At 40.5% G+C, this 16,474-nt stretch overlaps 1 protein-coding gene across 1 annotated transcript in view; it reads right to left on the reverse strand.

Moving 5' to 3' along the window:
- The window catches only part of eys (eyes shut homolog), a 336,214-nt gene that overhangs the window by 116,609 nt on the left and 203,131 nt on the right, over positions 1-16,474 (reverse strand). Inside the window, exons 32-34 of the mRNA XM_047352417.1 lie at positions 10,109-10,233; positions 9,453-9,577; positions 8,926-9,139 (exon numbers count right to left, since the gene is read on the reverse strand). Of these exons, the coding sequence (XP_047208373.1) occupies positions 8,926-9,139; positions 9,453-9,577; positions 10,109-10,233 (464 nt within the window). The remainder of the gene's footprint in view (positions 1-8,925; positions 9,140-9,452; positions 9,578-10,108; positions 10,234-16,474) is intronic.

The raw sequence follows: 16,474 nt of genomic DNA on the forward strand, positions 1-16,474 counted from the left end.
TCTACCTTCTCGATATCATCCAGACATTTTTTCACTATAAATATTTGCCACCTAGCTGTCATCTAGCTGAGGTCATGCTTTACAACTTGTCATGAGATATGGATCATCACTGAAAGAATGTGACACTGGATACAAGTTGCTGAAATGGTCTATTTCCATAGAATGGCTGGACACAGTTTCTGAGATGTGGTGAAGAGTTCCGTCATCTGGGGGGAGTTCAGAAAAGAGGCGCAGCATCAAATGGAATCAGCTTGGTGGTTTTGGCATCTGACCTGGATGCCTCCCTTGAAAGGATTTCCAGGAGACACCAGGATTTCCAGGTGACCTAAGAGGAGACCCCAGGACACACACAGAATCTGCTGGAGGGATTATAAATCACTTCTGGCCTATTGATGCCTTGGGATGCCAACAAAATGAGCTGAAGAGAGTCGCAGGGAATTGGGATGTTTGGTTTTCCATCCTTGAACTGATCTTTGTCTCGGATAAGCAGCGGACAATAAATGGATGGAGGTACTTTTTACTTTAGTTAACTGCAAAAATTCAGAAAAGAAATCTGAAACTAAGATATTCATGCAAGCTGTATAACATTACTCATCTTATAGTCGGAACAACATTGAATGTTTAATGCAAGAGAATAGGTCATTATGGAGTATTTGATTAAAAGTTATATTTCTTGCAAGCAGTTTGGGGTCAGTGACAGAGACAAACTTAAAGGACCGACTCTGACTGAAGCATTAGGGTTACTCATGCTCAATATATTTCTAATTTGGAGGAAGCAGTGCAAACTGAAGGAAAAAAAAGTCAATTGGCACTGCCCGATAAATGGAAAGCCAATCCTAGATGAAATAGTCCTCATCTGTGTTTTTTCTTTTCAGAAGAAAATGTCACTAGAGAAATTAGCAACGTGTTTTTAAAGTTGATGCTGTGATTAACCATGCAACAGTTAAGTGTGAAATTATCAATACTTGTGAGATGCCGGGTTCTAATAAGCCATAACCCTTTTGATTAAACAGAAACTCCTTAGGGAATTTGGCAAGCAAGCTAACCTAAATACCTGCATTCTCTCCAGGGAGCAATATTACCCAACGCCAAGGAGAATCCTGGGATAACAAAAAGAGAGAATCATGAGGATCAGACCTACTGCGTTGTATGAATTAATCAGGATAAATGCATGCAGCAGCAACGCTGTGCTATCTTCTGCTTTGCTCCTGACAATGGGGTTTGCCAATGCTGATGATGGAAAATTACCCCTCAGAGACATAGCTATTCATTAATTTTAAAGCCTTGTTTAGTCTGATCTAGTCTTTGATGCATTCTGAGGCTGCTGCCAGAAAGCAGTATCATGCCTTATTAACAGTAGGTTTCAGTCTCTTCTTCCAAGGTCTACTGTTTTTACTATTATCTATTGTATTCACATTCCACATTTTGGTTTCTATTCATACCATGTCTAAATTATAAATCTGCACAATACAAACTTTTTACTTACTGCCTTTCACATTATGCATTTTATCCGGTTTTTTTTTCACTGTTAACATAATGCTGACAAATCAGTTTTTTACCCCTCTAATATAGCTGTCTACTGGGTATAGTCTTTTATATAAATCTTTCAGATCTGATTTAATTAGGGCCAGTTCTGATACAAGATCATAAAAAGAGCTGAGAAAACTGATATATGTCATATTTAATGGAACAAGGAAAGGAGGAACGCAGTGTCGTGGCACAAACTGTAAGCACATGTCAGCAGGGTTAAAGTAGATGTTCCCCCAGAAAAATATATCTGAAAAAATGTGAACTAAGGATCAATTAATTGGTAGACAGAACTTTGATGGGGAAATTTAATTAATATGAACTTAATGTTCCATTTATTAAAAAAAAGAAGTCAGGATGTAAGTTCTGCTTTGCCGCTGATTTATTGGGTAAGGTAATAGACTGACTGATTGAACTTGTCACAAGACAGAGATAAAATACTGCTGAAGACCATTCTTGGACCTGAGCAATTTTACAGCCCTGAAAGAAGGCAAAAGGTTATTCTGTACTTACAAAATTGGCAGAGAAATAACCTATAATAGATAAGATTTTGCTGAATATCCTTGCTCTACTACAGAACATGAAGGATCCAATTCAAAATATATTATGGCTTTTTTTCTGGTTCTGGTGTCTAATTATTACATTCTGTATACACTGGTAAGAATAAATATTGAACACGTCAATGCTTCTTTCCGTAAATGTATTTAAATGTGTCTATTGACATGAAATTCTTATCAGATGTCATTGAAATTCAAACAAATCACTGCACAAATTATGGTGTGCAATAGGTGGAATAGGGCAGTGAATAAGTATTGGACACATAAAGAAGAGAAGCACAGCAAAAGGTTAGATAGCCAAAAAAAAAAAAAACATGCAATTTGTCATTATTTAAAAGGTTATCCTGCTCTGTTTAGGATAGTTAGAATTACCAAAAAAATTTCACATTTGCTTAATGACAGAATAACAAACAAGATAATGTTTTTAGAAAATCTGTCATTCTTCTTGGAGGCACACCTCTGGATGCATTTTAAGGCAACACTACAAACACTGTGTTACCTGCTGTCACTTCATTAACAAATCAGAAGATATAAGTATGAGAATAGTGGACCTCCACAGGTCTGGTTTATCTTTACGGAACAATTTCCAGGAGTTTGAATGTTTCACGTTTATCTGGTGAAACTATTATACACAAGTGTAAGCACACAAGAAATGTCCAACCATAATACCAATCAGGATGGAGAGGCAGGTTCTATATCCCAGAGAGGATTGTGTTTTAATGTAAAATTTACATTCACCACCAGAACCAAAGCAAAAGACCTTGTGAAGATGGTAGCTGAAGCTGATAGTGGAGTTTCCAAAGTGAAACTAGTCCAAGCCCAACATGGGCCGAAAGGCCACTCAGTGATGAAGAAGCAAATACTCTAAAGGTAACAAAAAAAGTTTGCATTGCATTGCCCAAACGTTTGGCAAAGACAAAGACTTAAATTTTTAGAGATGAGTCGTTATGGTCTGATGAAATTTAATTTCACCACAAGTGATAAAGTGTTTCTTCAGTATGACCATCATTATATTTTGAAGGAAAGAGGGAAGCCTGCAAGCTCAAGAACACCAACCTAACTGTAAAGTAGGGTAGCAGCCTGATGTGTGGGTGATTTTCTGCAGGACAGGTGCACTTCAAAAAATGGATGGCACCATGAGGAAATAACATTTTGTTGAATTATTAAAGCAACATCTTAAGACATTAGCAAATAGGTTAAAGCTTGGGCACAAATGATTCTTCCAAATAGACAATAACCCTAAGCATATTTTCAAAGTATTTAAAAAGTGGCTTAAGGACAACAAAGTCAATGTTTTGAAGTTACCATCACAACTCCTGATCTCAGTCTAATAGAAAATGTGCTGGCAGAGCTGAAAAGGTGTTCAAGGAAAGCAGCCTACAAACTTGAGACATAACGTCCTTATAAACCAGCCATGATATTCTACAAAATTCTGACAAAAGAGTGAAATATCAGAAAAGTTATCAAGGGCCAATGACCTCTTCTGGAAAGTTTAAGAAAGACCTGAAATTAGCAGGTTCAAAGAAAACTTCAACACTGAAACTTTACTACAGAACATTAGGACAAGTCCATGAAATACTGGGATATACTTTACGTAAGATAAGACCAAAACCTAACTCTTTGGATGTTGTTGCACTTACCATGTTTGGGGGAGAAATGTCACTTCTCAAAACACCATAGCAACAGTTTAGAGGTGAGAACATCATGATGTGGGATTGTCATTCTGCATACTACAGACTTTAAATAATTATAAGCTGAAGGGTGAAATTAATTAGACCTTTTTGATAACAATTCGAAAATGAAAGAAGTTTGGATTTTTCAGCAGGATAATGACTCCAAACAAACAGTCTATTGGTTTCAGAGAAAGAATATAAAGTTGGTAAAATGGCCCAGTCAATAACCTGACTATGGAAAAAACTGATAATTAAAATGCAGAGAAGAGGCTCACAGAATCTTTAAGATTTTTGGACTGTTTGTGGGGAAAGATCACATCAAGCTTGATCCATTTCAGTCAGTATGTTCAATACTTATTACCTTTGTCATTCCACTGGATCGTACATAATTATATTGACTTATTTGTGGTGCTTTCTGTGTATGTGTGATTAATTAGGGTTGTCACTAACATCTGGTGGAATTTCATTGTCAATAACCACCATTAGAATATTTAAAAAGAAAAATGTGTTAAATACTTTTTTCCCCTGCTGTATCACCTTGATGTTTTCTGAAAAAAATAACTGACACAACGGCTGCGATAGACTGAAAAGAGAAATACTGCTACGCACAGAATGTATAAAATGAGTCTGAAATGCAAAATTTAGAAAACACCTTTCCTTATCATCATTCATAATGTTTACCAATTTGGAAAAGTCTTTATGCCAGCAAAATTGAGTCAGTAAATTAATAAGAAATGTTACAGGCACAGTCATTAGTAATCAGTATCTAAATACAAAGTACATAATAATGCAATAAATTCATCATAATGAAGAGCTCCAAAACAAAATCATAGATGTGAAATTTAGGATTAATATTGAAACTGCCCCAAGAGATGCTGAATGTTTAAAATGACTAACTTCTTACTCATCAAGTTGATTTTGTGCAGGTTTGAGGGGGTAATTTGATTTCCACAACACATGGCAGCAAAAGATAACAGCTTCACCTGTGTTATGGTGATCACTCGAAGGAAAGTCAACCAAATCATTGCTTAGCAGGAGTAAGCCTCCTTCCATCCCAATTCCAGATTCTCATCAGCATTCACATTACAGGGTAAAGGTTTAGTAGTGTGTAGCCCAGCACTAGATGTACAGCACATGAAAGAACCAATTCAAACCCTAATGTTCATTTTTTTGCTCCTTTCGAATATTGTTTTTACATTAGAATTAGGATAAAAAGAATCTTATGCTTTCAGTGTAACATGCATACATTCCTCTTATGTTCTGAAATCACTTTAACTTGATATATATATATTTCAGAGGTTGTGGAGCAGTCTGCGGTTTAAAGGAGCACTGAGTCTATTTCAAGCAGCACCAAGGGCACCGCATGTGTTTAGATGGTGACCTAGTTTGATAAACTTGTGAGTTCCTGGCTCATCTTACTTTAAAACTTATTTACTTTGATTATGCTCTTATGTGTAGCAGAGTAAAACGATGCATCCGTGTGCAAATGACTGGTTTTTTTTTCCTATAACTGTTTTTGTGTACCTTTAACACTTTCTGAACCAGTGTGCTGACTAAGAGCTGGATCAGGTGCAGTGGGGAGGACTCAATTACATTTGGCCCACACTGATTTTCAAAGTGTCGCAATAAATTGGCTCAAGCTTGTCTGTGTTCAGTCGGTCTGTTTTACAGTTCTGTGCACAGTTTCAAAGGTAGACAGACCTCATCTGTCAAAGAGTAACAATCTGTTCAGGACTCCTGAATTCCTCCTCTTACATAGATGACTGCATCCAATACCAATAACGTATAACAAATTGGCTTCAGTGTCTGTCATTTGAGAGTTTAAGGACATAGGACCAAATACTGATCAGCTATATTACTCTTTGGAATCACTTTTTTCTCAAATAAAAAGAGGCAACACAATTTAGCAGAAAGCACAAAACCGGATTTAGACAAACTACCCACACAGCTGCACATAGCTTCTATGACAATCTCTGAATCAGAGCAAATAACCTGTTATTTTCAAAAGGCTGCATAAAAATCTATTTGAAGTAGTACTCAGAGGGTGTCTCCTCTCATTCAAAGCTGGCAAAGCCTGTGCAGCAACATTTGCTTTGAAGGACATAGTAAATATAGCTTTTTAATTTATCAAAAACCAGTTCCTGGAACGGGCCTCACCACAATTATGTACCATTGATGGTTTAAATAGAGTAATTCCAAGTCACTTTGCTTACCATATAATATTAGAAGAAGTAAGACAAATTGTATCATTCCCACAGAATCCTTGAAGGTCCAAGCTTAGTCCCTTAATGCTAAATCACTTTGTATTTTGCTTATGATATAATTAATATTTATTTTGGCCACATAAGTATTTCTCAAATTAAACTGATGAAACATATGTAGAACAACAGCAAAATATAAAAATGTTTTTGACATGAAAATACTTGAAATATTTGCAGCCTCTGAATCATTTTACTTTTTAAGGTTAGCTAAGCTAAACCAAAAAGAACATTCATTCACTAAACATTCATTTGCCTGGTGGTAGAGTCGCACACATTTAGTCTCTTTCACCATGTTACCATAGAGACAAACATGTCAATATAGGAAAAATAGCAATACCACAGAGTACAAATTTAAGTTCATCCTTTCAGAAATAAAGTAAGCTTTAAACATGAAAATTGCAATACAATATTTTTTTTATCAGTATCGGGTCTTTAAGATTTAGAATGTACTAAGCATTCATCATATGATTTAAAAATCTTCAGGTAGCAAATATAAAACAACTTACAGCTGAAAGAAGATGTGTACTGTTAAATATGTAAACAAACACATGGTTGATTACGTCACACTCAGGCATTTCACAGCCAGGTGTGATGTAAACCTTGGGTGAGGGAGCTCCTAGGAAGGAGGTATACCACATGATGTCATGGAGCTATAAAACCACACAACAGAGAAAAGAAATCACCTTCTGGTGATATTTCACATGTCAGGAAGCGCATAGAGCTGTATTGAAGAGACCTAGCTAGTGATGGAAAATATTTAAAATACTTAATAGGGTCTGCATTGCTAAGCTCAAGTTAGGTTTAATAATGTGTGAAATGAAATGTACTGTGTAACTTAGTGGATTGCTCAAAACAGGTGTGTGTGTGTGTGTGTGTGTGTGTGTGTGTGTGTGTGTGACTGACTTGGCTGTGGTCAGCCCGGCACCAGTGAAGATATTTCTGTACATGTCTCAGAGAACGGCCAAAAGTAGAATAACAGGAATGTTGTGAAGGTCTGAACAGACAGCTGAATGCCAGGTGTAAGAGTTCAACCAGACACTCAGCTAAAAATATGTGTTTTTTCTATGTAATTGTACACGCCTTGCTTTTGAATAAAAACCCTGCCTTTGGGGAGGAAAAGTCAGAAGTGTTCTGGTGACTTAGCTGGAATACCTCTCCTCCGGCCGGGGCAAAAGAAACTGTGCAGACTCTGTGTTATTTAGCTTTGCCAAAACAAACGAGTACGCAGGAGTTTCTGGGGAACAACTCCAACACTAGATAATTGTCCTTAACCTGCTGGCCAATTGAAAGACTTCCTCCTCTTCAAAAAACTTTGTAGAACCAGAGACCAGCTTTAAATATAACTGTAGTTTGCTGGAACTTTGTCCAATTCCTTTTAAGTGAACAGGTGGAACTGAATCAGGATTGTGGGCTGATGTGCTTGGATGCACCTTAACAGCTCTGCCAACAAACATTCTATAAGACTGAGATAGTCAATATGGCTGAATAGTTACATTTCAGTTTTAATCCACCACAGGACAAGTTTCGTAAGATGAAAGATTTTAGACACTGTGCGGAAATGACTCTCTTACCAGCTTCAGTCAGCATCTTCCCGAGCGGTTTTAATTTTGTTCTGGTGTTGATATGCATATTTTGTATGTAAACATTGTCATCTCTGGGAACTAGAACCTGTCTCACCGGTTATTTGTTTGAATAGATGGAAGTATCATCTTTACATATCAGGAAATTATACCCAAGGAATAACCATACTTTTTGGGGATTCTCAATTCTCTTCCTGATATCCTGGCTGATTTCTGTAGATTCTTCAATAATGTCAAACAAGGACACAGTGTGTTTGAGGAGTTGTCTTAAAATATATCCACAGTCGTGGCCACAATCTAATTAAATCAGATGTTGTGAGTTAACCTTAACCAAGATGCCAAATAGTTTAAAGTTTGTTAGTTTATTCATTTGAGTGTATGTAAACGTCTGAATTTGAAGAAAGTAAGAAAAGTAAAAAAAAAAAAAAACCTTTGTCTTTCTAGTATTTAAAAAGTACAAAGCATTTAGAAATTAATTCACCTGAAAGAGGAAAGGTTTAGCAGATTTTACATCAGACAGTGCTAAAAAAAGTAGTGTGTTTTTTGCAGCACCAGTGGCCTTTATTTTTCAAATTTTTTGACAGTAAGCTGACAGGAAAGGGGTAAAGAGAAGGGGATGAAATGCAGCAAAAGTGGTTTGGGTCAGGAGTCAAACCAGCGACAAGCTGTGTCGAGGACTGAAGCCTCTTAACATGGGTCATGCCCATGTGTGTTTTCATAGAGTGTAAATAAGTATCTGGTTTTAGCTTCATTTTTTGTATAATGTGCTGACTTGCAAAGTGACTTTCCATAATTTATAAAAGATATGTGGAAGGTATTTGAAGAATTCTGAAGCAATCTCAATTTTATCTTTAATGAGGAACGATAGTAAAAAAAAAAAGCTATTTTTCAGTTCTTTTTTACTTTCATCCATACTTAACCAACTAAGAACTTTTCAAAACTTGCAGGAAAGCTACAAAACACTAGTTTAATATGAAAATGTTCAGCTACAATGTTTTATTATAGACAGATTTTACACAGTATTTCAATCTTAGTGAATGTAGCAGTACAAATGAAAAATATAAAAAAGAAATGTTTTTCTTCCTGCACAGAACATAAAAAGGTTTTTGTGTTGGACTCTTTGGTCAAATATGAGATCATCTTCCTCATTCAGAATTTTATTTATTTACATTTTCTAGATAAAACGTTCAAATTTAAAAAGTGAAACACCCTAAATCATGTATTTTTATCTTTTTAGAAAGCATAAATTGGCATAAAAATACAAACACTGCTATCACATTGCTATTTTAACACAAAAATTTCAATGAGGACACAACACGGTCCATACCTGTGGATAGTTCAGCTATTTGTGATGGGCTTAGAGATGGCATCAGCGCTCCGGGTGTGTAGCCGCTAGTGATGTTCTCGCTTGGCGTCACCAAGGGAAAAGGATCCGTAACAGGAGGCAGGCAGCTGACCTTGTTGATGCCATCTACACAGGAAAATGCTTCTGGACATGGATTCAGCAGGCAGTCATCATAGTTGTGCTCACAGTTCCTCCCCTGTGTACATAAATTAGATAGCCTTGAGATGTGCCGTGCAACTCCATGTTGAAATGCTAAATTAAGTGTGGTGTTCACAGCTTGATTTGGCAAAGTAGTTAATAGCCTTTTACATTTAAAAACCAGATCACTGAAGAAAATACCTGACAACTAAATATTTCTCATGATTAGTTTATCATGAATTACAAAAATAACCCTGTTTGATTTATTGACAAGAAATGACTCAAAAGTTACTACTTGAGGGCAACCAGCTTAATAAAGTAAGTTTAGTTTTAAAAAGGGGGGGTTGGAGTGTAAAGTGGGGAAACCTCACCACAAATCCAGGACGACAGAAACAGGTGTAGCCGTAGCCTGGATCATTCTGGATGCATATCCCCTGGTTGCAGGGCTGTGGAAGGCACTCATTAATGTCATCCTCACAGTGAAGGCCTGTCCAACCTGCCAGGAACAAAAGCCCACAGAGTGCCGTGGTGAGCCTGGGCTCTCTCACTTCCACCCTCTGAAGTGAATATCAATCAGATTCGCTTACATAGATTTGCTCCTTTTTGGGTTCACACACACATACAGGGACAAGAAAAGGCTTTTACTAAAGAGTAAGATGTCACATCCATTTCAACAAGTTGAGGTCATTTTGTTCTTCAATAACTCTCTTTTCTTGCACTGTATGACAACAAATTTCCCTTTGGAGAAAAGTAGGTAGTAGGTAGGAAGGTGAACTATGTAGGCAACATGGTAGCCTTTGAGTGGCCTTTTCACAAGGTGATCTGTAAGTTGCTACAAGCAAAATAAGTCCTCTTGAACCACATCGGGACATGATAGACTAGTCTTGTTCACTGTTTAGGTTATGTTTGTGTATTCAAGCACATAAGCTGTAAACGCTGCCCGTAAAAGATCTTACAAGGGGGTGAAAAAATTGATGCCTTATTTCGAGGCAAACTGAGAAAATCACAAGATTTAAGAGTGACTCACCTGACCTGCAGTGGCAGACGTAGCTATTAATAAGATCTTGGCAAACAGCGCTGTTCTGGCATGGTGCTGAGCAACATTCGTTAACATCCACTTCACAGAAATCCCCCATGAAACCTGGTGGACAGCTAAAAAAAACATAATAGTTTGGAAATATATTAGGCTGTTTCACTATGCTGTCACTTCGTTTTTGTTGTGTTTTATCTATTGTGGGTTCTTTAATAATCAGACTTATACTTGAAGAAGGTATTTTATTAACAGCCCACCACAGACTTACAGGACTCTCAACAGTATGGAATCTCAGAATAACACTGTGTGGCTCCAACACTTTGCATATGCTCATACTTTTACAACTTAACATAGACACACATTAATATCTATCATTACAACTCCATTTCTAAAAAAAGAAATTGAATGATCAGAATATTTAGACAAAACAATAACACCTTTTTCACAAAGCTTTCTAATACATTGTTTTTAAACTTGACCAGTTAATATAGGTGTGAAAATATTTTGAACATAAAGAACAACAAATGCAAATCACATCATGTCTTTAAACTTGTTTAGTAAGTATCTGGCATAGTTTTACTGTCCATGAACATCTTCTACAACTTGGCTCCTGTTCTGGAGCTTGTGTTGCAGATGGCAGTCTCTCAGGCGTATGTGTGATTTGCTCACTTGCATTACTTTCCTTCTCACCTGTGTTTGGCTCCTTCAAGATGTCACAACGATTTCTCCTCATCACTGCACCATCCTCTGTCTGGTTGTTGTACGATCTTGGTTGGACTTCATTGAGAACTGTTGCTTTCCTTGTACAGGTTTTGCTGTTGTCTTTCAGTCTCACTGGCTTTCTGGTTGGCTGTGTTCCTTTGTCATAGCAGAACTTCTGTTTTTCTTTTTCTTATCACTTGACTCTCTTCACTTTTTATTCATCCTTTGTTTTCAGAAGGGTTTACTTCACAGGTAGATTTGACCTTGATCTCCAGCCCATTAGGAGTTGTGCTGGCGATGTACCACATCCTAGTGGTGTGGTACGATATATCAACAGACTGGTGGAAATCTGCATCTTTTGCGCTCCTGCCTTTTTGATTAATCTTTTCGCTGTTTCAACATACCTTTTCACCAATTAATTGGACTGTGGATAGCGAGGACTTGATGTGAAATGCATGACGTTTCACTCCTCTGCAAAGAGTCTTAAACTTTCACTGAAAAAATGTTGGCCATTATCAGATAAGATTTGGTACACCATGTCCAGATAATGTTGCTTTCTTTTTTGATATAACATCCTCTGCTGTAGTGGTGCTCAGTTTGTAGACCTCTGAATACAGTGAGTAACAGTTTGTGACAACAATTCAGCCCAGTATTTTAAACAAATAGATCAGCACCAACCTTCTGATATTCCCTGCCTGGTACCTGGTGTGGTTTCACTGGCTGTTGGATTACTTGCTTAATATTTGAGGCATACTGAACAGCTTGACAGCTCATTTGCCACATCCTGGTTGATCAGTGGCCAGTACATGACAAGTTCTTTTCTTGCATTTCTCTATTCACAGATGTCCTTTATGGCAACATCTCCTTTCTCAGGCTCTTAGGGATAACTATTTTGCTCCATTTGTAGATGATGCCATCCACAACTGATAGTTCAGCTCTCCAATTCCAGTAATCAGTTAATTCAGGTGCAATGCTCTGTTTCATTCTGGGCCATCCATTTGAGATGATTTGCCTCAGGTTTCTCATTGTTGCATCTTCTTCTGTTTCTTGTCTTATGAGCTCCATCTTTGCATCAGTTTCAGGCAGTGCTTTTGTGATCAGGTTGATCTAAGCATCCACATCATTAAACATCTTGGTGTTTTCTTGTTCTTTTGATTTCCCTGCTCTGAACCAAGTCTCGGCTGTGTACAACAGCTGGATGATGTGTACATTTAATTAAGAGTGTAGTGCTGCAGCGGGGTCATCAATCTTTGGACACTCAAATTACATTAAGTGGCTTTTTGAACAATGTGATTAGAGGCTTATGATCTTTTCAACAATGATTGCCTGTCCTCAGATAAACTGGTGAAATCTTTCACAGGCATAGGCTGTGCTGAGCAACGTTTTTTAAATTTGTGCATATTTTGTCTCTCATTGAGCTTGATGTGTATGCAATAGGTTGCCAGTCCTGCTCCAGGTCCATTCCGGTTCTTTAGTAGGCAGTTTTGTGAGTTCATTCCAAGACCTTTCATGTTCATGATTCCACTCCCTCATTACTTAGAATGTTTCCAACGAATATCAACCTGACACTTGTTTTTTACCAGCTTCAAGTTAGCTTTTCTTGTTGCAACCAGGACATTTTGTAATCATTGATCATACTTTGTTTAGTGCTGCCCCAAACAATGATGTCATCCACTGAACTGTCCATTCCTTCTAAATGTCCATATATCATGTGAACTGTTTTGTGATACACTTCAGGTACTAAAGCAACCCCAATTGGTAATTGAAGGAATCTATATTTTACAAATGTGCACAATTTTGAACTTGCATCATATAGTTTCAGTTGCCAATATCCTGATGATGCATCTAGCTTGCTAACTGTGAGATTATCTTTTTGCTAGTAGACACAGGATCAGACTCACTATGGCTGCACATGAAGTATGATCAAAGGTACATTTTTAATTACAACATGTACATGGATGTCTATTGTAGCCACACAACAGGTGAACGTTAAAACATATCATTCTTTTATGTCAAATTCATAAAAATGATGTCCTCCTCTCTGTTTATGCCCTTTGTAGTGTTTTCAAGAATGGATTTGTAAGACATTTAAAGGACTGCTTTGCTGACATGTCACACACTTTTGGCCACATCAGCAAAAACTGAAGTTTACAAGTGGTGAACATGTGAAGAACTCAATCAAATGAAAAATATCAAAATTGAACAGATGTATACCTTTTTAAGTTCTTCCTGTGAATATTTATCCTTGTCATTCCTTTTATTAACCTCCGCATGCATTTGCAACCCTCGTACTCGTCGTCTTCCGCTTTATCCGGGACCGGGTCGCGGGGGCAGCAGACTCAGCAGAGACGCCCAGATGTCCCTCTCCCCAGAGACCTCCTCCAGCTCCTCCGGGGGGAGCCCGAGGCGTTCCCAGGCCAGCCGAGAAACATAGTCCCTCTAGCGTGTCCTGGGCCGTCCCTTGGGCCTCCTCCCGGTGGGACGTGCCTGGAAAACCTCCCGAGGAGGGCGTCCAGGAGGCATCCGGTATAGATGCCCGAGCCACCTCAACTGGCTCCTCTCGATGTGGAGGAGCAGCGGCTCTACTCCGAGCCCCTCCCGGATGGGCGAGCTCCTCACCCTATCTCTAAGGGAGTGCCCAGCCACCCTACGGAGGAAGCTCGTAGACCAACCGGTAAATCGAGAGGTTCGCTTTTCGGCTCAGCTCTCTCTTCACCACAACGGACCGGCACAGCGCCCCCATTACTGTGGCAGCTGCACCGATCCATCTGTCGATCTCCCGCTCCATTCTTCCTTCACTCGTGAACAAGACCCCGAGATACTTAAACTCCTCCACTTGAGGCAGGAACTCCCCTCCAACCTGAAGAGGACAAGCCACCCTTTTCCGGTTGAGAACCATGGCCTCAGACTTGGAGGAGCTGATCTTCATCCCAGCCATTTCACACTCGGCTGCGAACCGCCCCAGTGCATGCTGTAGGTCTTGGCTAGAGGGGGCCAGCAGGACCATGTCATCTGCAAAAAGAAGAGACGAAATCCTCTGGTCCCAAAACCAGACCCCCTCCGGCCCTTGGCTGCGCCTAGAAATCCTGTCCATAAAAGTTATGAACAGGACCGGTGACAAAGGGCAGCCTTGCCGGAGTCCAACATGCACCGGGAACAGGTCCGACTTAGTGCCGGCAATGCGAACTGCTCCTGCTCTGCTTGTACAGAGATCGGATGGCCCCTAGTAAAGGGCCCCCAATTCCATACTCCTGGAGCAACCCCCACAGGGCATCCCAAGGGATACAGTCGAATGCTTTCTCCACGTCCACAAAACACATGTGGACCGGTTGGTCAAACTCCCATGAACCCTCGAGTACCCTGTAGAGGGTATAGAGCTGGTCCAGTGTTCTACGGCCGGGACGGAAACCACACTGCTCCTCCTGAAGCCGGGGTTCAACTATCGGCCGGACTCTCCTCTCCAATACCCTGGTGTAGGCCTTACCAGGGAGGCTGAGGAGTGTGATCCCCCTGTAGTTGGAACACACCCTCCGGTCAGCCCCAGTCTGCCAATCCAAAGGCACTGTCCCCGTCCCCCACGCAATGTTGAAGAGGCGTGTCAACCATGACAGCCCCACAACATGCAAAGACTTGACGTACTCAGGGTGGATCTCATCCAACCCCGAAGCCCTGCCACCGCGGAGCTTTTTAACCACCTCGGTGACTTCAGCCTCTGTGATGAAAGAGTCCAACCCCGAGTCCCCAGCCTCTGTTTCCACCAGGGAAATCGTGATGGCAGGGTTGAGGAGATCCTCGAAGTATTCCTTCCACTGGCCGATAATGTCCCCAGTTGAGGTCAGCAGCTCAAGCCTCAGGAGTCCCACAAGCCAACCACAGCCGACAGGACTCCTTCTTCAGCTTGACAGCATCCCTTACTGCCGGTGTCCACCACCGGGTTCGGGGATTGCCGCCGCGACAGGCACCGCAGACCTTACGGCCGCTGTTACGGGCAGCAGCATCGACAATAGATGCGGAGAACATGGTCCACTCGGACTCTATGTCTCCAACATCCCTCGAAATCTGGTCAAAGCTCTCCCGGAGGTGAGAGTTGAATACATCCCTGGCCAAGGGGTCTGCCAGACGTTCCCAGCAGACCCTCACTATGTGCTTGGGCCTGCCAAGTCTGTCCGGCTTTCTCCTCCCCCAGCGGATCCAACTCACCACTCTCTTTGTTTTGGACACTCTTCACCCGAGTGTCCAAAACATGTGGCCGAAGGTCTGATGATACGACAACAAAGTCGATCATTGACCTCCTGCCTAGGGTATCCTGGTGCCAGGTGCACTGAAGGACACCCTTATGTTTGAACATGGTGTTCATTATGGACAATCTGTGACTAGCACAGAAGTCCAATAACAAAACACCGCTCGGATTCAGATCGGGGAGGCCATTACTCCCGATCACGCCTCTCCAGGTGTCACTGTCGTTTCCCACATGGGCGTTGAAGTCCCCCAGCAGAATAATGGAGTCCCCAGGAGGGGCACTATCCAGCACCCCCGACAGGGACACCAAGAAAGCCGGGTAGTCCGCACTACCACTCGGCCCGTAGGCTGAAATGATAGTCAGAGACCTCTCCCCAACCTGAAGGCGCAGGGATGCGACCCTCTCATCCACTGGGGTAAACCCCAACACAAGACGGCTGAGCTGGGGGGCGACAAGCAAACCCACCCCAGCCCGCCGCCTCTCCCCGTGGGGCACTCCAGAGTAGAAGAGAGTCCAGCCCCTCTCAAGGAGATGGGTTCCAGAGCCCACGCTGTGCGTGGAGGCGAGCCCGACTATTTCTAGTCGATATCTCTCGACCTCCTGCACAAGCTCAGGCTCCTTCCCCCCCAGCGAGGTGACATTCCACGTCCCTAGAGCCAGCCTAAGCATCCGGGGATCGGGCCGCTGAGGTCTCCATCTTCGTCCGCCACCCAATCCTCTTTGCAACCATTGTGGCTTTTGTAACATTAAAGTCATACTCTGTTTCAAACATATGGAGCTGAACCCATTGCAGCTGAAAGGTTCTTGGAGTTATATTTATCATGAAAAAAAGTCCATCTGACTATATGAAAATTCTTCAGAATTCATGCTGGAATCTGTTTAAAGTTGCTCACCCAGAATAGTGTTTACTAAAGTTAATAAATCAGCTTGAAATTTGCATATTTGTTGTGTACAATTAGGCTCTCCTTCTAATGTCAGTTCTTACATCTTCCTAAGAAATCTGTTACTCAGATGTTTACTATAAATAAACATACTTTTCCACGTGCTTTTTAAAAACTTCTTATTTTGCTGAAATCCTGCATTGGAAATTCATATTTTATTGTACCCTGCTGCTAATTTATAGTAGCTGTAAAGTTGCTAAAAAGGAAATACACCTCTGGCCATTTCCTTTAGCAGTGGTTGTCAGAAAAAAAGGTGTACATGCCATCTTGGTAAAATAAATTTATTCTTTAAGTAACATTTTATGCCCTATAAGGAAAGCAATTACTCTTTTTTGTTTCTTGCTAACATGAAGGACAAACCAGATGATGGAGATGTGTGTTAGTCATTATTTTACAGCCAAAGAGGACCCAGGAGAGTTGCCTGGAAAAAACAGATTATTCTCTCGAACGATACAACTCGTGCAAAGTAAAGACTAT

This window comes from Girardinichthys multiradiatus, chromosome 22 (assembly GCF_021462225.1).
Source record: "Girardinichthys multiradiatus isolate DD_20200921_A chromosome 22, DD_fGirMul_XY1, whole genome shotgun sequence".
Classification (NCBI taxonomy): domain Eukaryota; kingdom Metazoa; phylum Chordata; class Actinopteri; order Cyprinodontiformes; family Goodeidae; genus Girardinichthys; species Girardinichthys multiradiatus.